Genomic DNA, 27,444 nt, shown 5'->3' with positions numbered 1-27,444 from the left:
GTGCTCCCTGGCACCTGTGAGCATCATCTGTGCTCCCCAGCACCTGTGAGCATCATCTGTGTTCCCCGGCACACACCTCTCTAGCGATGTTACTCAAAGCCTCGTCTTCTGCAGAAAATCGATCTTTCACGGGTGTTCTTTTCCTTCCAGAACCAGGCGTCCCCATCTTGGTTTTTATTTTAAATAATTCTTTAACTCTGAAAAAGGAGTTTACTTGTGTTCAGCCCTGAAATAAACAAAAACAGTAAGTTAGAATTTTTTTCTTGCAGAATCATAAGGCATAGTTGAACATTCAATTTTGACACTGCAACTTTATCTCTCCTCAAGGAAATCAGGGACTGAATTCCTTTTTCTGTTACCAAATTATTTCAGTGAATTTTAGAATATTTAAATTAATATCAATTACCAACTTGGTAACTTCATTAAGCTATTCACAACAATCTATGAGAATATCTTAGCTCAGAAAACTGTAATCAAGTTGTAATTGTACCTAACAATATAAAATTAATATGACTTTTTCTAAAATCTATTTCCAATCATGAAAGATATTTCAGGAAAGTTATTCAGCCCAAGTATTAGAATATACCAACAAGATTTAATATTGAGCTTTAAAGTAACAGACAAGTTTACCTTTTAGTGTAATTTAAAAATCAATTCCAATTAAAACACAATACACAGAACAAGTAACTGAAGGTCTGTTACTCTGAAGTTAATTATAAACAACACTGTCCATGCAATAGTTTTTGAGTTCTGGCTATTGCCAGGTACTACTGGTGCTGAAGATACAGTGACAAGACCACCAGACAAGTAAGAACGCATCTATGTACACAAAATCACATGGGTGTATGTGGGATATTTGTACACTGTGAAGATGTAATAAAAAGGTAAACACTAATAACTAGGCAGGAGAGATAGGTGGGATTCCCAGGCAAAAAGAGGAAGAGGATAACCGAGGCACACAGGACATACCATGGAGACACAGCTTGGAGTTGTCAAACAGAATGAAAAGTAAAAAGCCACATGGTAAAACATAGATTAATATAAGCAGGTCAATTTAAGTTATAAGAGCTGATAGGACAAGTCCAAGGTAAGGCCAAGCTCTCACAATTAACAGTAAGTTTCTGTGTCATTATTTGTGAGCTGGTGGCCAAATGAAAAAATTCACCTACATATGTGTGTATGTGTGTATAATAAATACACATATATAAAACCTGAGAGTAGAAGTAAAATTGTTCAAAGGAACAAAGAGAGCCAACATGGGGGGAAAGGGGAAGAAGCATGGAAGAGAACAGTCACAGTAAAATATATATATATATGTATATGAAATGTATATATGTTTATTTAGAAATGAAACTCATTATTATGTACAATGACTATATGCCAATAAAATTATTCCTTTAAAAAGAATATATCTAGGACCTATTACAATTGTTATTTTAGATACACCCAATTACAGAGGAAATACAAACTCTTCTTAAAGAATTTAATAACAAGGATGATGAAGACAACCTAATCTGAGATTGAATATGCCCATGAGAGGGTCCAGTTCAGGGAAGAAACCCTGGGTTCAATTTCTATCATGACCACCCCCAAAATTTCCCCATGACAGAGTGTAAAATACATGACAAACTGCATGCCCCCCTTTTCCTAGATACACTGCTGAGAAACAGCTCATTAAACCCAACACCCAGCCGGGCGGTGGTGGCGCACGCCTTTAATCCCAGCACTTGGGAGGCAGAGGCAGGCGGATCTCTGTGAGTTCGAGACCAGCCTGGTCTACAAGAGCTAGTTCCAGGACAGGCTCCAAAACCACAGAAAAACCCTGTCTCGAAAAACCAAAAAAAAAACAAAAAAAACCCAACACCCAGTCCTAGGGACTGAACCCAGGGTTGCACGTAGATAAGACAAGGACTAACTATATGAATGAGCTGCATGCTCGGGCCTTTTCTTTTTTCTCTGGAGATGGATCCTCATCATGCTGCCCATCCTCTTGAGCACCTGAGTTATAGATCTATATCACTGTGCTGACGACAGTTTTAAGCTTCTAACTAAACAGAGATAGCCTTGGGTCATCTTCAGCATGCACATGTGATACCAGTAGCCAAGCTAAAGACTTTCGTTGACTCAAAGAATGAGCTATAAAAAAATGAAAATACTGTTGACTATAACTATTTTACTGTGAAGGACATTTATACAATGAAAAGAAAAGGCTGTAAGGGGTTTTGTGATATTTAAGGTCTACTTCTGAGAACATGAAGAAAAGCACGAGTTTGGATATGGCAGCCTTGCAGGTTTTCAGTCTCCTCGGCAGGGCTTCATAGAAACAGACTATAGAAATTACTCAACAGTAACTTAAAATCTGTGTAGATTTTTCTTCATAAATTTTGTCTCAGAAGAAAAAGAAAGACCTCTATATGAGCTTTAAGGTCAGCTAATGATGTGCAAGCTAAAATGCAGTGTTGAAATGTACCAATCTCTGCTCCTTATTTCCACAACAACAACAAAGACAAAGTGATGGAATCGGACGGCAAGTTCACTGCACTCAGTTACAACTACTCCAATTCCCCTGTATGGTTTTAAATGTTTTTAAAAACATATCTGGGGAATGTAATGGTTGAGAAGAATGAATGACTAGGTCAACAAAAGGCATGGGAACTGAGGAATTATATTTCTTAAAACATTTTATTTGGAAAAAAAGTAAAGGTAATATCATACAAATAGTTACATATGCACTTGAAAAACAGTGATTGGCAAAGGAAAGAATGGTCCAATTCCCTGAATTAAAAGAGAGATCATGGTAGGGTGGTGATGGCACACACCTTTAATCCCAGCACTTGGGAGACAGAGACAGGCAGATCTCTGTGAGCCCTAGGGGCAGCCTGGTCTACAAAGCGAGTTCCAGAACAGCCAGGACCACAGAGAAACCTTGTCTTGGGAGGGAAAAAAAGGTCAGGGGGAGAGAGAGGAATGAAAAGAATTAGTTCAAGATATCAATTCTACAAATATCAAATGAGATTAATACATAAAATGAGAAAGTCATTTGTAAAATCCATAGATATGAAAACTATATCAAGGAACTGAGAAAAAGATATAAAAATTATTTAAATATAGCTGAGCCTGGTGGTATGTCTCTCATGATTTCAAGTTCAAATGTTTTTTGTTACAGAGTGAGACCCTGTCTCAAAAAAAATAAATAAATAAATAAATGAAAGACAGAAAATAATTATATAAGACAAAACCCCAGGACTTCACAGAATAAGGAAAGGGGAAACTAAACACAAATTCACTCCCCAAACAACATCAGAACCTACAATGGTTTTTCTAGGCTCCTATTTATGCCTATACTCCACAGGGTTAGCCTAAGTACTGTAAAGAAAAAAATGCCTTTTTAAGTCTTGTGATCTGAAAGTACACTATCCTCCATACCCAACACAAGAAATAATCTGTCCACTTCCTCTCTTCATAAGATGGCAGGCCAGTGGTTGTTATTTCCTTTCTTGCTAACCCTGCTATTCTATAAATGAACAGTAATGAGTTATATATCTGAGACAGTTTTTATAATAATCAGTTATGAACCACAGAGAACCCAAACTTGGATGATGTACTTTTACCAACAAATACATTCTCTGCACCTCTATAAGCAAACTGCTTTCTCGTAGTGCTCAAATGGCCTTCTTTCTCTATGCCTGTTGAAGTATCTTCAGAGAATGAAACAGTAGGGGGAAAAATTACATATTGTTAAAGATAGAGACTTAAAACTGAAATAAATACAAAGCAAGAAAAAGGTATGGGAAGACCTTACTTCAATGGGTAAGAGTCTTTAGTGTCTAAGCATGAGGACCTGAATTCAAATCCCTAGCACCCCTGTAAAAAAAAATAAATAACTGGGTGTAGCCTTGTCCCTTTAACTTCAGCACTACAGGAGGTGAAAATAGGAAGGTGACTGGGGTTTGGCGGCTGCCAACCTAGCTCCAGGGCCAGCAAAAGACCCTGCTTCAGAGCAATAAGGTAGAGAATGGCAGAGAAGGGAACCAGCATCTCCTCTGGCACCACACACATGTGCATATACAACACATACACCATACACATACACCAAACAATTACAAATAAGTGCAAGTGAACAATATAAACCAGGTAACAAAGAACAAAGCTGGAAGCAAAAACAAGAAACATGTAATTGATTTAAATTTTTTGATACAATTAATACAGAGGAGGTTTTTTACAAAATATGTCATATAGTTTTACTTGGTCTATATTTTTAAAACACCTGCTATTTAAAATTCCAGCACTCAGGAGGCAGAGGCAGGTGGATCTCTGTAAATCTGAGGCCAGCCTGGTCTACAGAGTTAGTTACAGACCAGCTAAGATTACAATGAGACTCCCATCTTAAACATTTAAAAAAAAGGCTACCAAGAATTCGTGAGGCATTTTTTGTATGGTATGGCCATTGCTTTGTAGCTGAACAAAAGAGAATGGGAAAAATCAAAGTGGAAAATGTCAGAGAGAAGGTAGCATACGACCTATATCTATCCTTCTTTTGAAGATGATTTATATTTATATAAATATACACATAAGCACATGTGCCTGTGGCAGCCAGAGAGTCTTGTACCCCTAAAACTGGAGTTACAGGTGGTAGTGAGCCACCTAATGTGAGTGCTTTAAGCCAAACCTAGGTCCTCTGCAAGGGCAGCGCACTCTTTACCGCTGAGCCGTATCTGCAGTGCCACCACCTACCTATCTGTAATGATGTTCTACTAAGAAGGAGGAGGGGAAATACGAGCTCCAGAGATAGCTCAGCAGGTAATAGAACTGGCTGCTCCACTGGAGGACCCAGGTTCAATACCCAGCACTCACACGATGGCTTACAACCCTCTGTAACTCCAGTCCCAGGGGAATCTGATGTCCTCTCCTGGATTTTGTGGAACTATACACACAGTGCAGCTATACATGCAAGCAACACACTCACATGTAAAAAGAAAAAATTTTCAGGAAGGTCTATTTTTCCTTTGTTGTTTCTTTTGGTACTGTATTCAAGAAACCTCTGCTTAACCCAAGGTCACAATATTTGCTCCTGCATCTATTATTCATGGAGTTAACTTTTTAATATGGCATAAGCAGGGATCAAACATCATTTTTTTGTCTGTGAAAATCTACTTGTCCTAGCATTACATGTTGCAAAGACTACTCTTTCTATAGTAAAATATCATGTTATCCTTGTAAAAAAAAAAAAATCAGGTGGTGGGCCAAGATGGCTCCATGGATATACGTGCTTGCCAAGCAAGCCTGCCAACAGACCTGTGTTCAATTCCCAAAACCATGTAAAGGTACAAGGAAAATAACCAAGTCTGCAAAAGTTATTCTCTTACCACACACCTGAACCATGGCTTGCCCACACACTCCAAACCCACACACACTAATAATATAATTAAATAGAACTCTGTGTCACCTGGCTATAAAGCAAAGGCAGATGGCGGGGTATTTGGTTCCACACCATCAATTTATATATTTTTCATTATGCTTGTAGCACATCATCTTCATTAGTGTCATTGTATCACGTTTTAAAATTGGAAAAAGTGAGTCATCCAACTTACAATGTGTAACTTTAAGGCTTTTGGCATGTGAGTCCTATGTACTTCCATGTAAATTTTAAGAACAGTTTGTCATTTTTTGGAAAGAAAATAAAGAAAAAAGAAAAAAAGCACCCTGAGTTATAACAGCAATTACAATGGCTTTATAAGTCAACTGGGGAACAATTTTAATAATATTAAACCTCAAACCCATAATAATGGGATTCTTTTCAGTTATTTTAGTCCTCTTTGTCTACAATATCGTGTTTTCAATGTGTAGGTCTTGCATTTCTTTATTAAATTCATTCCTATATGACAAGTGTCATTTACAAGCTCAAACAGATAAGTTTCTGTAAATTGTTACATAAAACAGAAAATTATGTTATCACTGATACCAACAAAACAACGAAGGTTGTGAAATCAGAGTATCAAAACGAAGGTGTCAAAGAAAAGCTCAGAAGACAATTCTCTAGATATATTCAGCCTTTAGTTGAGTCAAGAGTGGATAGGTGAGAAAGTGTACGTTTTCAAACACAAAACAAGCCAGGTGCAGTGGCACACAGCGATAATCCAGTACTTGGAAGGCTGAGGCAGGACTTGTGACAACAAGGACAGCACCACTTTATGTCTCTTACTGAGTGAGGAGCATCTGTGGTCCAACAACTACGGACGCCAAGGGTATTGACTCTCACATGTACATTCCAACACAGACACGTAAATCTTTTTAAACTTAATAAAAAAGATTAATAGTAAAGAAAAATTGTATGAATAAATATGACTGTTCGAATTTTTTTAATCTATAATAAAACAAAACAGAAAATGGCACGAGCTGACATTAATAGCTTTAAGTCACATAATAAATAGCAGTCTCAGAAAACTGAAGGTAAACAGAAAAAGAAGAGACAATTTTAATATCCTATTCAGTAGAAAAGATGGAAAATGGCATATAAAAATAAGTTGGCAAATGTGCTAAAATATGCACATATGAATAATAACAAAGGCAATGAATACATTCACACTTTCACCTGTAAGCTTTAATGCTGCTAATTAACCCTCACACTAACAGCTGTAACAGAGCAGCTTCCTAGCAGAAAAGCATCAACTCGGGCTGGGAAGATAGCTTAGAAACTAAAGCCTTTGCAGTAAGGGGTTAGAACAAAAGTTCGGATTTCCAGCAGCCATGTAAAGGACAAGTGAATGTCTCCCCTACTACCTCTCCACCCAAGCCTCCATGTAATCTCTGGGCAAGCTAGCTAATTAGATAAGTGATCAGCAAGCTCCAGGTTCACAGACACACACTGTCTTAATATATACGGTAGAGAGCAACTAAAGAAACCTGACTTCAACCTCTAACCTCCATAGGCATGTACACCAATGCATACACACAGGAACACCACACACACATAATACATATACAAAAAGCAACAATAATTTTATAATAACCAGCTTCAAGACTATAGCAACAAACTAAATAGAGGAGTGATCCATTTAGTCTATGAGAACAGCTGACTGAAAATTCTGTACCTTGTCCACGGTTTTGATGGCCGTGGTGCAAGACATGAGAGCCAAGGCCTTGCATATCCAGATGACCAAGTTACATACCCAGAACATTTATCCATGTTTTTGTGTCAGGCAAGTTTTATTTATTAAAACCACAAATAAAATATCACTATGTTTCCCTTTTGTCTAAAATTAAGAAAAGCCTATAACTGATATAAGAAAGTACAGTAAATGAGAAATGAATAAATGAGAATTAGTAGCCTCACTAAACCTGGTTTTGTCTGCCATTATTACAAAAATAGTAAGGACTACTGTCTAATTTCAACAATGAAAAAGAACAACCAGGCAAGATAGTAGCACTCAGATCTCTGTCAGTTCAAGGCCAGTCTGGTCTACGAAGCACCAGGATAGTCAGGGCTACACACAGAGAAACCCTGTCTCAAAATAATAATAACAATAATAATAATCTCTTAAACCTCAGACATATTGGAAAGTGAAGTTCAGAAAATCTCAGACAACAGAAAGAAAAAAAAGAAACAAAAGAGTCAAAGTCTAAATAAGCACAAGGAGTGGGGTCTGCGATGGTGACATTTGAGAAACAGAGGCGAGAAAGATGAGGGGAAGACGAGAGAGGCTGTGAAGCAAGGAAACACCTTCCTAGAAGCTGAGGTTGTCAGACAGAAAAGGCCAGTTCAACACCAGTGTCTGAATCACAGCAAGGTCTGCAGCAGTGAGTTATCATGGTGAATTCAAACACTGAAAATAAGACAATACTAAGCCTTTGAGACTAAGAAAAGCAGTCACATAGAAGTTGACGGTTAGAATGCCTTCAGATTTCTAGGCGTTCGGGAAGCAAGAAGATAAACTCATCAAGCAAAGTCACAGACAACCCACAATCAACCTATAACCCAATCAAGCCACACTCTTCTCAAACTTGATTATGAAAGACATTCCAGATATGTAAGGGCTCAAAACCTCACCTATTTTATAAGCTTTTTCAATAAGCTATTAAAATGTTTCACCAAAGATGACAATCAAAAGACCTAAGCAGATGAGAAATAAATCTAACACAAAAGAGGAACATTAGGGGTTTGCAGTGGGATGATGGCTATTCCAGGAAAAAAAATGAATCCATGTAACTCAAGAAACATAAGAGAGGACCACTGTCATAACTAGACTCCCAAGTCTAGACTTTGGGATGTCCCTTTAACCTAAATCCGTGGAAGTTTTCATCCGAATTCAGTCTGCCTTGACCCCATGTTAAGCTGTGGTGTTAGGAGCAGCGAGACCCCAGATCCTGAATTTCTTGTAATCCCCTGATCTGAGTGCCTACAGCTGCTCTGAGCATGAGACCTTCAGGAGTTCCTAATGGCAGGAGAGTGGTTTCTGGTGGGTTTGGCTGGGGCATGGCTATCTCTATATAATCTGCCCCTGAACACAATAAAGGAGGCATTCTTGGGGAATTCAAGGATGACCCGTGTCGCTGTCTCTCTGTCTGTGTGTGTCTGTGTATTTTAACCTCCAGCCCCCTTGCCCAAAGCTTGCGAACTGGGTGCCAGCACACAGAGCTCAGACACGGGGCACGCCACTGGGTCCCTTCCTTTGATGCCTAGGTAGACTGACCTACTTCACAGCAGGGTGTTAACTTTTATCTATCCCTGAACCAGAACATGATGCACTCAGAGGCAAAATGCATACAAAGCAGTCTGCCTCCTTTAGACACATTTGTCCAGATATCTACTAACACCTTGGAAACATTTCGGCTACAATAGATGATGACTTGATTATCATGAGCCACATGTTTCTCAGAACTCATAACAAGTTTTCCCAAAACTCTACCCACCAGGCTCAAGGAAGACTCTTCTGATTTCCCGCTCTCAGGAGTCTTCATCTAGTGGGCAAATTGGATTTTCCTTCCATAGCTACTCAGTTTTCCAAAGCCAAACAATATACCACTCAGAGACACACTGCGGTGAAGACTGGCTTACCATTCGCCAGGCTGCTCCCCTTTTCTACCTGGACCCCAGAGTTATGTTATGCTAACCCCTTCCTAGGGCAGAGTACAGTCATGTCACTGTGTTCGATCAATGCAGAGTGGGCAAGCGCGCAGGGTTCAGGTCTGCCATCACTTTCTGAACTCTACCACACTCCCTTTCTTTACCCTGGCATCTGCCAGCCAGAAGCAAAGCACTATGAGGCTCTCCCAGGCCCTAGGGGGTAGAAAAGTCTCCAGATAAAAAGCCAAAACTCCTCAGTGACTGTAGGACAGACTAACTCTTTAGTTGATTTCCAACTCACAGCAGAAAAGGACGTAAATGTGAGTGGAAAGCTTTGGCTGCATTACGCCACTGAGACTTAGGGACTGCTAAAGTGGTTAACTGGAGCCACCAGTAGCAGGACACTCGCCTGACAAGAGCCCCAGGGTCAGTTCCCAGCACCACAAAAGCAATTAACCTGCTCTGAAACACACAAGCACAGGCTTCCAGCTTTTCAAAATGAAACTGCATAGAGTAGGCATGTATACATATGAGAGTGAAGGAAACAAAACCACAGCAACTGGGGAGCAGTGGCCCCAAGAGAGCCACTGACGTGTAAAATGGCTGGGACCAGGTGGAGGACAGTAGGTACCAGGGAAGGAAATCCAGAGGGGCCACCCAAGATAACTATCATGTGTAATTTCTTAGCCTAGCATTGTGAATACTGATGCTCATTTTATTCTTTAACCATTTTTGTTTACTATATTTCCTACATTTTATAAACTAGTTGCTACTTATGTTACATGTTAATAAATAAAGGAAAATCTGAAAAAAATGAAAAACTATTGGAGCATGTGGGTAGAAACAATAAACAGAAAATTATGCAAATTTTTAATAAGCAGAAAATTTAGAAAGAGTCAAAATATAGTATGTGGCTGAGTAATAAACAGTATCTAATTATAATGAAAATGTCAATTACTGATTTCAAAATTTGAATGTTACAAAGAGGTAAAGTAAGAAGTAAAGAAGAAATGAAAGCCTTATATTCCCAGCACATTGGAGGCTGAATCAAGAGGATTTCCATAGATGAGAGGCCAGCGTGGGTTACATAGTAAACTCAGGACAGCAAATTAAAGACAGTCAGACCCTAGCTCCAAAAAAATAAATGTTTTTATTACAAAATAACAACAAAACCAACAATAATTCTAAAGACAGTAACATTTAAAAGCATACATTTCTTTTTTTAAAAAAGGGCATATATACAATGTGTCATTTTTGTAACCAGCTATAGCAAACAGATTCTTCGGTGGCTCCCTGCCCTGAATCTCCACTCTAGTAGTCACCATTGTGCAAATATCACTGATGGGTGGGACCTGCAATTTAGTTGTGAGCAAGTGAATATGGCAGAGGTGACAGGATGGCACACTGGTGACTGTATTACATTATGTAGGACTATGTGTTGTAATAGGGAGCTGAGGGCTGCCAACATGGCTAGCTTTATGCCCCGAAATAATTACACGGAAACGGTATTCTTTTAAACACTGCCTGGCCCATTAGTTTCAGCCTCTTAACCCATTTCTCCCAGCATTCTGTTCTGTTTTCTCCGCCTACCTAAGGGTTGGCCTATCAAATGGGTCTAGGCAGTTTCTTTATTAATAAGAAATCATTCCCACATCAACTATGGTGCTAGCTAACTTGCTGCATGGATTCCCTGTGGCTTGATAAAAATACAAGAATAGCAAACAACTGCAGGTTGCCCCGGGAGCTAACCGACAGTGGTCTTTAGCAATTAGTGATCCCTAGTTCCTCAGGAGAAGCCTCAGTGCTAAAGCATAGGAATAGCGATTCTGGCAGCAACTTGCACGAATTGGGAAGTGGATTTTCCCCAAGGTAAGCCTCCAGGTGAGAGAGACTCAGCTGAGTCAGCACCCTCAGGACAGCCTCAACACTCCGCAGAGAACCCAGCTCAACCCACTCAACTGCTCAAGCTCTGACTCCGTCCACACCAAAACTCAGGAGATCAAATATATGCTGTTTTAAGCTACTAAAAGTTTGTATAATTACATGCAGTAGTTCTGATCTTTAAATCTTTGAACAGAAAAACTAACTAAAGTCAAAGAATACAAAAACGGGGGGGGGGTGCCCTGGAGAAAGGAGGGAGGGAGGAGAAAAAAAGAAAGAGATTTCTACATCCCAACAATCCAAAACGGAAATTTAGAGAACAATTCCATTGATGATAGTACAAAAATAATAAAATACTTAGGAATAAACTTAACCAGGGAAACAAAGTCTCTACATTGAAAATACTGCCAAAAGAAATTGGGGAGGCATAAATTAATTGAAAGACACCATCCATGCTCACAGATTAAAAGACAGCACTACTAAAACAGCAAAACTGGCAAAACAATTTACAAATTCAATAAAAAGTCCAGTGTGCTGGTTAATTTTAACTGACAACTTGACATACCTGGGAAGACAGTCTTAATTGAGGAACTGCCTAGTTCGGGTTGCCCGTGGCCTGTCAGTGAGAGATTATCTTCTGACTCAGTCCACTGCCCACACTGGACCCTGAACTCCTATAGTTTGACAGTGAATCAAACTATCAAGCCAGCAGGCCGGCAGCATGGATGCACTCATTTCTCTCTGCTCTTAACTGTGGATGGAATGTGGGCTGTAAACTCCTGCCTTGACTTCCCCACAATAACGGACTGTGATTTTGAATTTTGGGCCAAATAAGCCCTCCCTCTCCCCTCGACCCTTCTTGATTCAAAATTTTATTATAAAACTACAGTATTTAAAACGGCATGCCACTGGCATAAAGCAGACCCATAGACCAATTAAACAGCCTATTTATAAATCCCCATATGCACGGTCAAATGACTGTCGATAGAGATGCCAAGACCATCCAAAAGAGAATGGATCATCTTTCCAAAAAACAGGAATTTCATACTTGGATAAAGTCAGACCTTTCAGACTATACTATACAGAAAGTTAGCTCACATCACAACGGAGACAGCTCGGTTGTCAAAGGCTAGGCTCATAACCAAAACATCAAAAGTTAACATAAGATACATCAAAGCCTAAATATATGAACTACAAATTGTTGCGGGAGGTCCTTCCGCTCCTCCAGCCTATAGCCGCTGAGATACCAGCCCATTGGGGCGTGGTCTCTCTCCGTTTAAAAAAGCGGCCACTTCCCTCTCCTCTCTCTCTTCACTTCCTGCTCCACGTGACTAGACTCCCTTCCTGGATGCGCAGAGGGCTGTTGTCTGGGACGGAGATCTGTAAGTTTTTTTCCCCTTTAAGTAAGTATCACCCTATTAATCATAATTCCAAACTGGTGTGGCATTGTTAATGACTTACGCCTTCAACAAATCTTTTCAAAGGAAACACACATGAGGGGCTGGAGAGATAGCTCAGTGGTTAAGACCACTGACTGACTGCTCATCCAGAAGACTAGGGTTCAATTCCCAGCACCTGCATGGCAGTTCACAGTTGTCTGTAACTCCGGTTGCAGGGGATCTGACACCTTCACACTAACGCACATAAAATAAAAAGTTAAATTATTTTTAAAAAGGAAAGAAAACACGCAGGAAAATCATCATGACATAGGATTTGACATACATTTCTTGCTAAATTTGACAAAATTAAAGGCAGTAAGAGGAATAGACAAACCAGATTTCACCAAATTTCAAATTCTGTGCATCAAAGCACACTATTAGCAAAGTAAAACAGCAATCGACAGGAGAAAACATTTGTAAACAAAGGCTTGATGTCTAGGATATATAAAGAACTGAAACGCAACAATAACAAATTAAGGGCCAGTAAGATGGCTCAGTAGGTGAAGGTATTTTCCCCCAAGTCTGAGAACCTGAGTTTGATCCCTACAAACCTATGTCAACATGGGAGGAGAGAACATCCACAGAGTTGTCTTCCAACCTCCACATGGATGCTGTGGGCACGTGAACACACATCCATGTACAGACCCCAACACTGTGTCTCTGTGTATGTGCATACTAAATATATAAATACTAATAAAACTTATGTTTTAAAAGATGTGGGACTAGAGATACGTGGTTAAGAGCACTGGATGCTCTTCCAGAGAACATAAGGGTATATACACAAAATAACAAACTGGGACTTAAATGCACAGTCGTATACCCATATCCTTGGTAGTATTATTCACAATAACCAAAAGGTGGAAGACCTAAATAGCAATCAACAGAAGTCAAACATGGACGCTTCAACATGAATGACTTTGATGGCATTATGCTATATAAAATAAGCCAGACACAGAAGACAAATATGGGATTCCAGAAATATGTGAGGTACCTAGAGTAGAGTAGTTAAATCACAGAGCCAAAAGTAGCAAAGTGACTGCCAAGGGTTAGAGGAAGTGAGTAGTTACAGTCTGATGTGCAGTTTTCAGTCTAAGGTGAAAAAAAAAGTCCTGGAGATAGATGTTTAGGTGGCTGCGCCACAATTTGAATGTACTGTAATGCCATGAAATTGTACAATTACACATGGTTTAAGGGGTTAGGGTGGAGATCAGCGATAGAGGGTTTGTATAGCATGCACAAGGACCTGGACCCAGTCCCCAGCACTCAAGAGAGGAAGGGTGGAAGAGACTTAAATTTTACATTGTATACATTTTCCACAATGAAAAGAATGGGAAAACTCAATATGTTAATGATATTTAAGTTTACCACAATCAAAAGTAAATAAATAAATAAACTGGTGTGGATTGCAAGGGATGAATTTGGCAAGACAAGGAGACAATGACCTCATGTCCTTGATTGTCCACATAAATAAAGCATTATCCGTAAGATGGAGGAAAAATTCATTTGAAACTGAAATATTTGCCTATCTTTAATCCTATAACCATTGAATCACTTAGCTGAAGTACTTAATTTTATTTTAAAAATGGTAGGGGGCTGGAGAGATGGCTCAGAAGGTAAGAGCACCGGCTGATCTTCCAGAGGTCCCAAGTTCAATTCCCAGCAACCACATGGTGGCTCACAACCATCTGTAATGAGAACTGATGCCTTCCTTGCCAGCAGTACATTGGATGCTTAATAAATTAATAAATCTTAAAAAAAAAAAGAAAGAAAACCCTGAACTGTGTGATAAGCACATGGAAAAAACATTTCCTCTGGGCTGGAGAGATGGCTCAGTGGTTAAGAGCATTGCCTGCTCTTCCAAAGGTCCTGAGTTCAAGTCCCAGCAACCACATGGTGGCTCACAACTGGCTGTAACGAGGTCTGGTGCCCTCTTCTGGCCTGCAGCCATACACACAGACAGAATATTGTATATATAACAAATAAATAAATATTTTTTAAAAAATGGTAATAACACGTCTTTGCTAAGTTTATTCAATTTTATTAAACATAGGTCATTTAAACTGTTTAACAAGAAAATAAATATCTTAACATCTGTCTGTAGACCATATACTTAATTCTTAGCTGTTAAAATGTTTCTATTTGAAAGTGGGACTACAGAAAGAATAACAAACTGCTTGTAAGTAGCTTAAAAATTAAATGTTTCAAAAGCACTAACTATATCCATCACATCAAAACTAGTTGGAAATATGATGCTCATATGAAGAGACATAAGATATATACAAGGTTCAAAGTGAAAACAATGGCGAAAGTGAAGTATGTGTCCTTTCAGTTCCCGTCTCAGAAAATAAAAACACCCTAGGTGCACTCGGGTTCCCCCAATCTTTCACATCCTCAGCTCACCCTGAGCTCTATTTGTTTTGTCTTATTGTTCTAGGGGAGACAGAACTCTACTCTAGGAGAGTAGAAGAGATGATGATAGGAACAAAGTAGATAACAGAAGAAAAAGAAACTATTGGTCATTTTTGCACTCCTTACATTGAACCCTAAGGGCATCATCATGAAATGCTAATGACCCCACAACTAAATTCCTGAAGTAACAACATAATCTAATTCGAATAACCAGAAAACCTTTTGCAGGATCACATCTATAAATTATACATGCAAGCTGAATCCTTCAGAAACCCTTGACTGTAGTACAGCTCAGCAGTGAAATACAGAGATGTGAACCTTGGTCACAAGGGTGTAACAGTAAGTTGTTCAACAGCTTTCTAGTCAAAGTGAGATCACCTAAAGAACTTTAAACCTAAGTGCTCACTAAACAAACAAAAAAAAAAAAAGAAAATGCACCAAGGTTTTCATGCAGCACCACACAGCACAAGGAGATAACTATGCGACCTGTTAAAAACGAGTTTAAAGTACAACTTCGGGGCCAGAAGAAAGCGGGTTCACTAGGGAAGGATACTTGCTTGCCCAGACATCACAACCAGAACTCCATACCCAGGAGCCATATGGTAGGACACCCAGCTCTTTCAAATTGTCCTCGAACTTACATAGCCACACCCAGTGTATACAATATTAAAATATGGAAAAAATTAAAGACAAAATTTTACAACACTTTCATGGAAAAAAAGAGTAAGAAACTAATTTAGCTGTGAGAATTCCAGACACTCTTGTAAGAGAGTCGTTATTTCAAGATCCCGGTGGCAAGTGTGAAGAACTCTGAAATGGATCATATCAAATAAATGTCCTCCCTATACCCATAGCACGGCAAGTGCTCCGAGAACCGGAATATAAGACACTAAGCTGAGACAATCCTATGTTCCTCCTCATGCACATTATTCCAAAACATTTCTCTTTAGTTCTCTATAATCAAACTCTTTCCAAAAATAAGAAAATAAGTAATAGAAAACAAAAACCTGGATACTAAAACATAAAACACCTCGGTGCTAGAATATGTAATATAGACGCTCAGCAGATTTTCATCCCAAAACTTAGCCTCGGTCTTCTGAGGGCAAATGATCTTCATAAGTCCCTCTTCTGCAGTTGCCACTGTCCCTAAACCGCAGGTCTTCCTGACTTGCAGCAGGGCCAGGCCAGATTACAGTTATGTGGTAGATCTGTCAGGCAAGTTTTGACAGGGCCTCAAAATAGACCCTGGACACCATCCAGGGAAACCGCCACTCGGGAGTTCCAGCTTCACCGCACTTGAGCCTCTCAGTACTTATTTCTTGCTGGTCTCTCATTTCAAAAAGACAAAGGCTCCTGAACCTCACCCTGGACATGAGTCACCTATACAACTTCAAATTTAAATTTTGAACCTCCCTTATTCTGCTCACCAACTCTTTGCAAAATAGTCTAAATCTATACCTATTTCCTCTTTGACACAGGAATTCACCAACACTGCTCTGGATTGCAGAGGGATTTCTGGCTCTCGGGTCCCATCACCTAGTCTACCTTGAATAGACAAACTCAGATTGTGAAAGATAAGGAAGAAATGGTGCGTCATTTATTTCCTTTATGACTAATTTCAGTTAACTTTAGCAGAGCAAAAACATAAGCTATATAAAGCTGTTTTTTTTATTTTTTGTTATTTTATGTATTTAATCCTATTTTATGTATAGCCAGGCCTAAAACTGGCTATACACACTTCACAGAGATCTGCTCTGCCTCCCAAATGCCAGGATTAAAGTGTGTGCCACCATACCCCACTATATAAAAGTTTTTAATTAACAGAAAATATAAACTCTGAAACAAACCTAAAAGGTACGGTCATTTTACCATATATAAGTGGTTTACGTTTGTCGACATCAGGGTTAAACTACAGTATTTTGACATTTACCAGTTCAAATTAATTATCTGGCATTCTAAAATGTCTTAAATTGACTTATAAAACACATTTGAGACAGGGTCTTACTGCATGCTGTATAGACTGTGGTAGCCTCGAACTCTCAAAAACCTGGCTTAGCTTCCCAAATGCTGACAACAGGCACATGATATGAAGCCCAGTTTACAGTAAAGTAATCTCTAAATTCTTCCTCCTCCTGTGGCTGAGGAAACATTATCTTCTATTATAAAATGGAGTCTAGTATAAAATGAATTTCTCATGTTCACAACCTCACCAACCTCAATCAGAACTACACGCCACGGGTATACTTACAAACTGCCAAACACTTGTTCAAAAGTTCTTCTATAGCACTGTTTACAGAAAGAAGACTGAAAATGACCTAATGTTTACTAGTAGGGATTTAGTAAAACTACAGAAAATTAATAAATCCAGTCTGCAGAGAGGAAACTTTTTTCCCTCATATGACAGTTTCTTTATGCTTATCAATCTTTAAAAGGCTCACAAATACCACTGGACCCATATCACCAGCATTTCTTTCTATGTATGTCATTTTCCCCTCTTTTCACTGACTCTGTTTTTACCTATTTCTTTCCCTACCCCTGGACTAAAAGAAGAGCACACAGGCTGCAAGTCTCCATGACTACACAAGAAACAGCACTCTCTCGGCTCCCCATGCCAACCTCCAGAATGAATAACTAACTGAACAAATGAAAACATATAGCACAGAAGACCAGCTTTGCAATTTATAATTTTAGTCTAAAATAGAATTGTTTTTAAGTCTAGACTAATTTACTGTTGAGCAAAAGTTTGAAAGGTTAAAGTGCAAAGTGCAATGTCAGTCACTCATTTCCCAAGACAGTCCTCCCACCTATTAGCCTTCAGGGAGAAAACTGGAGAAAGGGATGAAGATATTTCACTCACAGAGTAAATCCTGCTCAATTCCTTCCCTTCTAAGGTTTTAAAAGCTGAGCTTTGAATGTTAATTAGAGTATTCTTTATCTGCAAACTGGATAAAGTAGTATGTCTTCCCAGGAAAGGGATCGATTCCCCCATCCACTTTCCAGAGAGAAAACAACTATCTAAAAGGAAAAGGCTACAAACCACATTGCTCTGTAGGGATAGCAGATAGCTCTCCTTGGAAAAGGACAGAACAATTTCTTTCCTTTTCAACAATCCTCATCAACGCGCTCACTCCCACCTTGCACAAGAAGGCTCACCCCACCTCATCACATCGTCAGCTCTGCTCCTTCTCACTCCAGGAACATGTAAGCAATTCACAAAGACCTCTACCAGAACTCACTCTCTCCTTCTTCATCAAACACTTGTTTCTGTATTACAAAAGAGTGATACCCTACCAAATAAATTTCCTATCTCTTTTCCTTCACTATGGAGATTCTTTAATCCTAACCTAAAAAGATTTCCCTTAAGTATTTATGTATCTTGACTGTCCCCAGTAAGGTTTTCACAAGGGATTTTCCAAAGGGAATCTTTGTTTACAAGGAACAGAAACTCCTAAGTCATCATCTTATCAGGAGGACAAAAACAAAAAGCAACATTAGGGAACACTCTGAATGTAAGAATGGATACCCAAAGTAAAGAAGATGCCAAAATGTGGTCAAAGAATTAAAGGAATGTCTGTCTTAAGCAACAACGATAAACTAAACTTGATATTACTTTCCAATTAATCAATAGGACTTCTAACTGTCAATCAAGGTAAAATAGTCAGGTCTCTAAAAAAAAAAATAATCGGGCAAACAGGTCATCATTATCAAGAACTGTGGGATACAAAGTTATTTTGCATCTCATTTTGAAAGACTAAAATGATCAAATTACACTGCAGCAATAAAAAAATTTTCTAGTTTGAAATTAATTGATTCTAAAAATAACCCAAAACTTCAATACACAATTCCTTCCAGAACAGAACAGAAGTTAGTGTAGACTCATTCAACATTTTTCAAGCTAGAATGCCAAGTTCTCCAGCTTCCCACTCAAAAAGCTATTTTATATAGTACAGATTCTCCCACAGTACTTTTTCCTACCTTAGTGTCGGTAGCTCTCCTTTCCACTGACATTTATTTGGCATCTAAACCCCTTCATTTGTCTTCCCACATCTGGTTTAAAAAAAAAAAAGAGGGGGTAAAAATCACAGCAATCCATGTAGTAACTAACAAAGGATTATAAATCAAAACATTCTGCAAGCTTTTAAGTTTTATTTCCAACCGCAGTGCATGACAATAACCACCCAACAACAGACAGAACCAAACATTAAACATCACTTGCTACAAAAAGAGTAAAATTATCTAATTAAACGGGGAGAAACAAACTTAGCTTTCCACTATTTCAATATGAAGATCCGTATCAATGATTCACACAGTGAGTGTGACCTCACTTCCTACATGAATCACACTTTCCGAAAGTCTTATTCGGTATGGGTCTATTAAATAGAGGAGGTCATCATCCCTCTGTAGCTGCTAAACAGAGCGTGATGCGGGTTAAACCGGGCTAGCTCTTCAAGACACTCAAGCCCTGGTAAACTTGGCCAGCTAACTCTCCCTGCAACGCTATGCACTCTCCAGTAATTGCAGCTTTTCACACCTTCTCCTCCGTACACTGGGGTTTGAGGAACCGGCAAGCACTGATTAAGAATGTATCCATCCGTACCCTGCACTCTAGCTCCTCGTTCCTTTTCTGCATCTCTTCCCACTGTGATAACACAACACAAATAGCGGTCACTCTTTATCCTTATACCGCTTGGAGTCAATCAGCCTACTGTACAAAAACTGTGACAAAAATGCTGAGTCACTAAATGGGAAAATCAAAAAGCGCTACAAATAATGAAAGTTTAGGGTGCCCTTTAGTCATGTTCCAGCATTTTGTCTGTACATCTCGAGGTGGGGAAAAAAATACATAAAGCAAACACTTTAACGTTTCTCCTCTATTTTCTTACGTCCCCTGTTTCCTGCTGGTCAGCCACAGCAAAAGAAAACCAGGCCTGACTAGAGCTATGGAACTCCACTCCACAGTGTGGGTGTAAATAACGCCCCGTATTAGTCAAGCATTAACCCTGGCCGTCCTGCCCTGAGTCTGTTAAGCCCGCGCTTCAATTCAGATCAAGAAGGAAGCACCGGGGTGGGGGTAGGGGGGTATCTCATTTTAAAAAGCTACGCCCTCCACCGGCTTGACACGGTTCCCGGGGCGGCTCCTCCCGGGACAGACCGAGAACAGAGGGAATGTGGCGCTGGGAGCAACGGGAGCTGGGGCACCCAGCTGTCCCAAAAGATGCCCGGTCCAAGGGGCGTAACCCCTTCTTTCCTTGCGGGGGAGTGGGGGCGGGAGCAGGCGACTCGCCAGGCGACCCCAGCCCGGAGCAGCGCCTCGGGACAGCCGGGCCGGTCGCCTGCCCTTACCTGCGTGTGGAGCGGGCTGAGGCAGCGGCGCCGCCCGGAAGGGCCGGAGCGGCCGCCCGGGAGCGGGGCGAGGGGCGCGGCGGCCACACTCGGTCCCGACACCGTCCACCGCGCGGGCCGGAGGGAGGCAGAAGAAGGGCTCCTCGCGCCGCGGCCGGTCACGCAGCCACACTCAGGGTGCCCTTCGCGGCGCGGCCGGGACGGCGAACGCGACCCGGGATGAGCCGCAGCCCGAGCGGCGGCTGCAGCTGCGGCGGTGGCGGGGCAGAGGGGCGGGGCCACCGGCCGGCGACCCGCTCACCCGGAAGTAGTTGTGGAGGGCGGCGGGTTGACGGGCGCGCGCGGCACAGAGGGTACCGCCTGGATCGCGGGGCGGCCGGTGCGCCTTGGATGATGGAGCGGGTGGCGGGGAGGGCGACTCGCTATCGCTCAAGCCCGGCCTGGTTCCGAGAGTTGGTACCGGAGCTTTTCGTGACCGTACTTAGCCTCGTGGCCTCTAAGCGGTCTGGCGGCAGGGCTTGGGGGTAAGTGAGACACCTGGCGCGCCTACTGTGGGCAAGGATGAGGAGGGTGGGTGTGGCTGGCGAGATGAAATTACCTGATTTTAGAGAGATTTCCAGCTAAGGCTGTAGCCCAGTTAGTAGGGTACTTGCTTAGTATACCTGTAGCCTTGGGTTCCATTCCCAGCATAAAACCAGGTATGTTGTCCCAGGGACTCCGGAGCCCGTGGCAGAGCGTCGGAGTTTGAATCACCATAATGAGACCCGTTCACACACATGTGCGTACCAAACTGTGGGCCTGTCCTTCAATCCCCCATATCTGGAAGCCCAGCAGGCTCAAAGTTCAAGGCACCGGAAGACCAGCGCCTGCTCTTGGGGAAACTTGCCTTCTAATTGAGTAGATGAACGTGAGCAGATAAACAAGGTAATGACAGATTGTCGTGAAACTCAGCAGCAAGCAATGGTGAGAAAATTTTAAGGGTGGGGTCTCTGGCTGGGGAAGATGGTCAGAGAAGACCTCTAGCAGGAAGTGATAGTTGATCAGGTATCTGGGGGAAAGGGCACAAAATGTTCTTGGATTCAACCTTCCACCTACGAAGACGGCAGCTTTCAGAAGCCCCCGGATAAGCCCACAGGTTCCGTGTTAGGATTTTGTCTAATGGCTTCGAGAAGGGCTTACTGGGTTGGCCATTGCCACTGAGACATCAAAGGATTGGTCAGCCTTAGAGTTCATGGGGCTGTCACTATGGCATCAATCCTGGAGATTCAGCACACACGGAAAAGTATGCTAAGACAAACTGTATATCTGTCTGTCTGGTCCACACACTCTTGGCATACATGAGGAACAACCTCGGATGATTCCTCAAGACCCATGATCCCTTTTTTTTTTAAAAGACATTAAATCTTTCATTGACCTGGGATTCACCAGGTCGGCAAAGCCGGCAGCCTCTCCAGGGCTGGGATTATAGGCATGCGCCACCACACCTGGCTTTCTTTTTCTGTAAAAATAGGCATTGAGGAAGTGTTCTGAATCAGCTTTAAAAGTTCACCGTTACCTCTCCTTCATATGTTGCCATCTTTGGCAACAGAAACAGCAGCTGGTCCTCTTGTCGTAAGAGCTGTGGTATCAAATGATTCTAATGTTGTGCAGAATGCTGGGACCGACACTAACGTTCTGTCATCACCAGGAGTTCCTGACGCAGTCTGGAACCCTGGGTTATATTGTGGGCAGTCTTCCTCTGCACATTAACTACTTTCTGCCAAAAATATCTGTTCCCAGATCTCTGTGGAATATTTTGACATGTGAATGCCCCAGGTCTGCGTGGGCTGGCTGCTCTGGGTATATATTAATAGATGAAGGAAAATTTTGCAAATGTTTATGCAGCTTTGGAGAATGAGATGGCTGGATCTGTACCTATTTATTCTTTCCTCAACAAATCTTCATAGTTTTTCTTGATGTCAAGAAATAAAGCTTTTCCATTTTTAATAACAAATACTCACTGCTGTGTTTACTTGTCTGAATCAGGTATTATACTTTTTATTTCTGTTATTGTGTGTGTGTGTTAGTTAGTTAGTTACTTACTTAGTTAGTTAGTTAGTTCGTTAGTTAGTTCGTTAGTTTTTTGAGACAGGGTTTCTCTTTGTTAACAGCCCTGGCTATCCTGGAACTCACAGAAATCTTCCTGCCTCTGCCTCCCAAGTGCTGGGATTAGAGTTATGCGCCACCACCGCCACCCAGCTATTTCTACTATTGTAATAGGTGAAAATCGATATATTTTTACATAAATTTCTCTTATGACATTAATGTGTTTTTCATGTTTCTCTTGTTTTTTCGTATTTTTAGACAAAATTGTCTTGGCAAAAGCAATACTATGTTTCTTTGTTTGAAACACATATCTGGAAACATCATTAGTTCAAACATTAAAAATGAGCTGCTAGGAATTGTGTTTGCTTGCACGAGATCAAGCCAGTCACAATTTTAGCATGGGTGGCAGAGGAGCTCCTGAGACTCCAACCTCAGAACCAAGGAGCTATTGGCAACTGTTGGCCGAAGAAAAGAGAGTAACTTTTCTGTGTGTGTGGCTATGCCCAGTGGATGGCCCCACACCTGTGTACATATGGCCAACAATGATTGGACTCAGGGGCTGGAAAGATGGCTCAGTGGCTAGGAATACATACTGCTCTTTCAAAGGCCTAAGTTTGACTCCTAACACCCACACTGTGTGGCTTATATCCATCTCTAACCCCAGTTCAAGGGAAATCTGCCACCTCTGGCCTCCCTGGGCACCTGCACTCACTTGTACATATTTACACAGACACACACACATGTGCATGCAATTAAAAATAATAAAGATAAACCATAAAAATAATAATTGGTCAGGACTATTAATAATAATAATTTTAAAGTTGAGAGGAAAATGGATTCTGAGGTTCCAGGGGGAAAGTAGAGGGAGGTAGTGGGGTGGGGTAGATAAGATCAAAATACATTATATGCAAGTATGAAATTTTCAAAAAATAAAAAGATCTTTTAATGGGCTGGTTGGACTAGGGAAATGGTTCCACAACTAAAGCACTTGTATGCACAGAATCCACATACATGCTAGGCAAGTATAGAGTTCATCTGTAATGCTAGCATTAAAAAAACAGAGACAGGATCTCCAGGGCAAGCTGGCTAGCCAAGCAAGTCATATCCATGAACTTGGTGTCGGACTGAGAAACCCTGCCTCAATGAATATGGTGCACACACCTACACGTTTGTCACACACAGTGCACATGGCTCATGTACACAAGAAAAAGTAGGCTGCCACTTTGTAAGTCAATGTGTGTGCGTGTACGTGCATGTGTATTGGGAGCATTTTTAAATTTTTTGTTTTCTTAATAAGCCTATGGAAACCTAGTAATATAATTGTCATAGGCTATGTATGTTTATTTTTTATTCTTTTTTTTAATTTATTTATTAAAAATTTCCACCTCCTCCCATTCCCCTCTCATTCCTCCCTTCCTCTTCCCCTCCCTCTCCAGTCCTAAAAGAAGTCAGGGTTCCCTGCCCTGTGGGAAGTCCAAGGTCTTCCCCCCTCCGTCCAGGTCTAGGAAGGTGAGCGTCCAAACAGATGAGGCTCCCACAAAGCCAGTTCATGCAGTAGAATCAAAACCCAGTGCCATTGTCCTTGACTTCTCAGTCAGCCCTCATTGTCTGCCACATTCAGAGAGTTCGGTTTGATCACATGCTCCATCAGTCCCATTCCAGCTGGCCTTGGTAAGCTCCCATTAGATCAGTCCCACCATCTCAGTGGGTGGACCCACCCCTTGCGGTCCTGACTTTCTTGCTCATGTTCTCCCTCCTTCTGCTCCTCATTTGGACCTTGGGAGCTCAATCCAGTGCTCCAATGTGGGTCTCTGTCTCTATCTCCATCCATTACCAGATGAAGGCTCTATAGTAATATGCAAGATATTTATCAGTGTGGCTATGGGACAAGGCCAGTTCGGGCACCCTCTCCTCTGCTGCCCAAGGAACTAGCTGGGACATCTCCTTGGACACCTGAGAACCCCTCTAGAGTCAAGTTTCTTGCCAACCCTAAAATGGCTCCCTTATTTAAGATATCTACTTCCCTGCTCCCATATCCACCCTTCCTCCATCTCAACCATCCCATTCCCCCAAGCTCTCCCCAATCCTCCCCTTCTCCCTTCTCTCTCCCCATCTTCCCTTACCCATACCCCCATGCTCCTAACTTTTGCCTGGCAATCTTGTCAACTTCCAATATCCAGGAGGATAACTATATGTTTTTCTTTTCTTTGGGTTCACCTTCTTATTTAGCTTCTCTAGGATCACGAATTATAAGCTCAATGTCCTTTATGAATGACTACATACCATATTAATCTTTCTGGGTCTGGGTTATCTCACTCAGTAAAGTGTTTTCTATTTCCATCCATTTGCATGCAAAATTCAAGATGTTATTGTTTTTTACTGCTGAGTAAAACTCTAAAGTGTATATGTGCTCTTTTAATATCATCTGTGTGTGTGCATGTGTCTTACCCAAAATTCCTTATTAGTATCATCTTACATACCTATAGTCATTTTGTTCTGTTTTGTTGATTTTCAAGACAGGGTTTCACTATGTAACCCTGACTGTCCTGGAACTCACTCTGTAGACCAGGTTGGCCTCATACTTACAGAGATCCACCTGCTTCTGTCTCCTGAGTCCTGGGATTAAAAGTATGCATCATCACTACCTGGCTCCTATAGTGCATTTTTAAATCTAGATTTTTAGTTTTTGTTTCATATTAAAAAGGTTCCACTTTACAGTAATTCATTTCTGTGTTATTCATTTGGTTATATTTGATTTGGCTCTTTTCCTTTACTAAATAAGCAGATGTCAATAGCTAATAAATCTGCCATGTTTTTCATCTCAGATTATGTTTATTTTTCAAAATTCTGCCAGAGCCAGGTCTGGTGGTTATATTAGTTCCTCATCTGTTACTGTAATAAAACACTGTGACTGAGGCTATATACAGAAGGAAGGGTTGTTTGGGCTTATGATTCCAGAGGGACAAGATGCCATCACCAGCACAGGGAGTGTCAAGCATGGCAGCAGGGGCAGCAAGCTGAGAGTTGATCTTGATCCACAGGCATGAAGCAGAGAGAACAACTGTTTAGCCCCAAAGAAACACAGAGGCCTACATTAATCATAAACTGGTTGGCCTATTAGCTCAGGCATCTTATTAACTCTTACATCCTATATTAACCCATAATTCTTATCTGTGTCAGCCACATGGCTTGGCACCCTTTATCAGCGAGGCATTCTCATCTTGCTTCCTCTGCATCTGGGTGACAACTGTGATGACTGCAGACCGACTCTTTCCTCTTCCCAGAATTCTCCTGTTCTGGTGGCCCCACCTATACTTCCTGCCTGGCTACTGGCCAATCAGCATTTTATTAAAGCAATAAGCAACAAATCTTTACAGTGTAGAGAACCATTGTCCCACAGCAAACAACCTATAAATGGCATGAGTCTTTAAACTCTAAATGCCCAGCCCAGTGACGTACTTCCTTCAACAAGCCACACATCCTAAACATACCAAACATCACCCCCAAATATTCAAAGACGTGAGCATATGTGGAGCATTCTCATTCCGACCACCACAGTGACTCACTCCTGTAATTTAGCACTTGAAGTGTTGAGACAGGATTACTGAAAGGCCAGCCTGGCCTAAAGAGTGGAGAATTTATATATTAATTAATTAATTAATTAAAATTTCCAGACAGACAACAAAATTGAAAATTCCTCATTGTAAGATTGTTTTACTTTACTTTGTAAGATTTTTACTTTATACTGTCCCATGTCATCCCACCCCCAATAAATTCTTTTATAAACCTGTGTATGTATTTTAATACATCTGATCAAAAATATTTTTAGAGGTCAGTGTTAAAGTAAAAGGAAAGAGAGCCCTCCCTTGACTGGAGAAAAAAAAATGTAAACCCTGCTGGTTTTGTCAATGTGATACAATCTTACATATATTTCTACTACTGAGCACTATGAGCAAGGCAGCATATAGAAGAAAGCATTTAAGGGGCTTACAGTTTCAGAGGGTGAGTCCATCACCATCATGACAGGGAGAATGACAGTAGGCAAGCAGACATGGCACTGGACCAGGAGCAGAGACCTCACATGATGATGATCATGTTTCTCATGATCCACAAGCATGAGGTAGGAAGCTGAGGCTTTTGAAACCTCAAAGCCAGCCCAGTGTAAAACATCTTTGCCAACATGGCCAAACTTCCTAATCCTTCCCAAACACTTCCACCACCTGCAGTCCAAGCATTCAAATAGATATAAAACCTTTGGGGACCATTCTTATTCAAATTATCACACAAATGTAGACATATCTGAGAAGAGAGAATATTAGTTAAGAAAGCGCCTCCCTCAGAATTTCTGTAGGCAAGTCTGTGGAGCATTTTCCAATGATTTGGATGGGATGGGAAGGTCCAGCTCACTAAGGATGGTGCCACTCCTGAGCAGGTGGTCCTAGGTTGTATAAGAAAGCAGGCTGAGCAAGTAAGCAGCAACCCCGTGGCTTCTGCCTCAGATCCCATCTCCAGATTCCTGTCTTGAGTCCTGCCCTGATGTATCTCATAAATGGACTGTTAGCTGGAAGTATAAAATGAAATAAACCCTTTCTTCTCCAAGTTCTTTTTGTTTTTGCTCTTTATTATAGCAATAGAAACAAAACTAGGACAAATACCCAGGCATCAAACAGAACACCATAACCTTTTAATGCAGGGTCTCATGAGCAATTCTGGCTCTGTAGAGATTCTTCCAGAAGGGGCAGCTCGCCCTTTAGCCCTAAGAATAAACAAGGAAATATAAAGTACTTTCATTAGTCTTAAAAGAGAGGAAAGTCTGATAAGAAGAAAGAAACTGTTTCGGTATCAATTTCATTTGAATGCCTATCACAGATAATCAAGTGGTGTCTCTTTTTGCACTTATAAATGAGCAATAAAACTATATATTGTGGCTTACTTATCAAACTTTACTCCATCGTATAACCAAGTACACAAGCAATAAAAACATGGCCATAAAATAGAATCTCTTCCCTTAAGGAGCTCAAATATCACCATTTCTGTGTAATACACTTTTAGATTTATTTTATTTTTTTCCTTAGGATCCTCCTGTGTCTACTTCCCTGACACCGAGAGGACAGATGTGCACTACTATGCCCAGCCTTTTTTATTATTATTTTTGAAGTTATTTTTTATTGATATTTATTGAGCTCTACATTTTTCTCTGCTTCCCTCCCAGCATCTCTCCTC

General features: G+C 40.9%; 1 protein-coding gene across 7 annotated transcripts in view; it reads right to left on the bottom strand.

Moving 5' to 3' along the window:
* Lrrfip2 (LRR binding FLII interacting protein 2) overlaps nucleotides 1-20,392 on the bottom strand; it is a 104,846-nt gene extending 84,454 nt beyond the window's left edge. For 3 of the 7 annotated variants that reach the window (XM_026779008.1, XM_026779004.1, XM_026779005.1), the window contains exons 1-3: nucleotides 20,137-20,392; nucleotides 18,769-18,840; nucleotides 77-226 (exon numbers count right to left, since the gene is read on the bottom strand). In XM_026779008.1, the coding sequence (XP_026634809.1) occupies nucleotides 77-166 (90 nt within the window). In that variant the 5' untranslated portion in view covers nucleotides 167-226; nucleotides 18,769-18,840; nucleotides 20,137-20,392. The remainder of the gene's footprint in view (nucleotides 1-76; nucleotides 227-18,768; nucleotides 18,841-20,136) is intronic. The other 4 variants (XM_026779007.1, XM_005348012.2, XM_026779006.1 and 1 more) reach the window with 3 other exon arrangements.
* Nucleotides 20,393-27,444: the final 7,052 nt, after the last annotated feature.

The sequence above is a fragment of the Microtus ochrogaster genome, chromosome 5, assembly GCF_000317375.1.
Source record: "Microtus ochrogaster isolate Prairie Vole_2 chromosome 5, MicOch1.0, whole genome shotgun sequence".
Lineage (NCBI taxonomy): Eukaryota > Metazoa > Chordata > Mammalia > Rodentia > Cricetidae > Microtus > Microtus ochrogaster.
The sequence above is the reverse complement of the archived record's forward strand: the minus strand, read 5'-3'. Positions and strand labels throughout refer to the sequence as shown.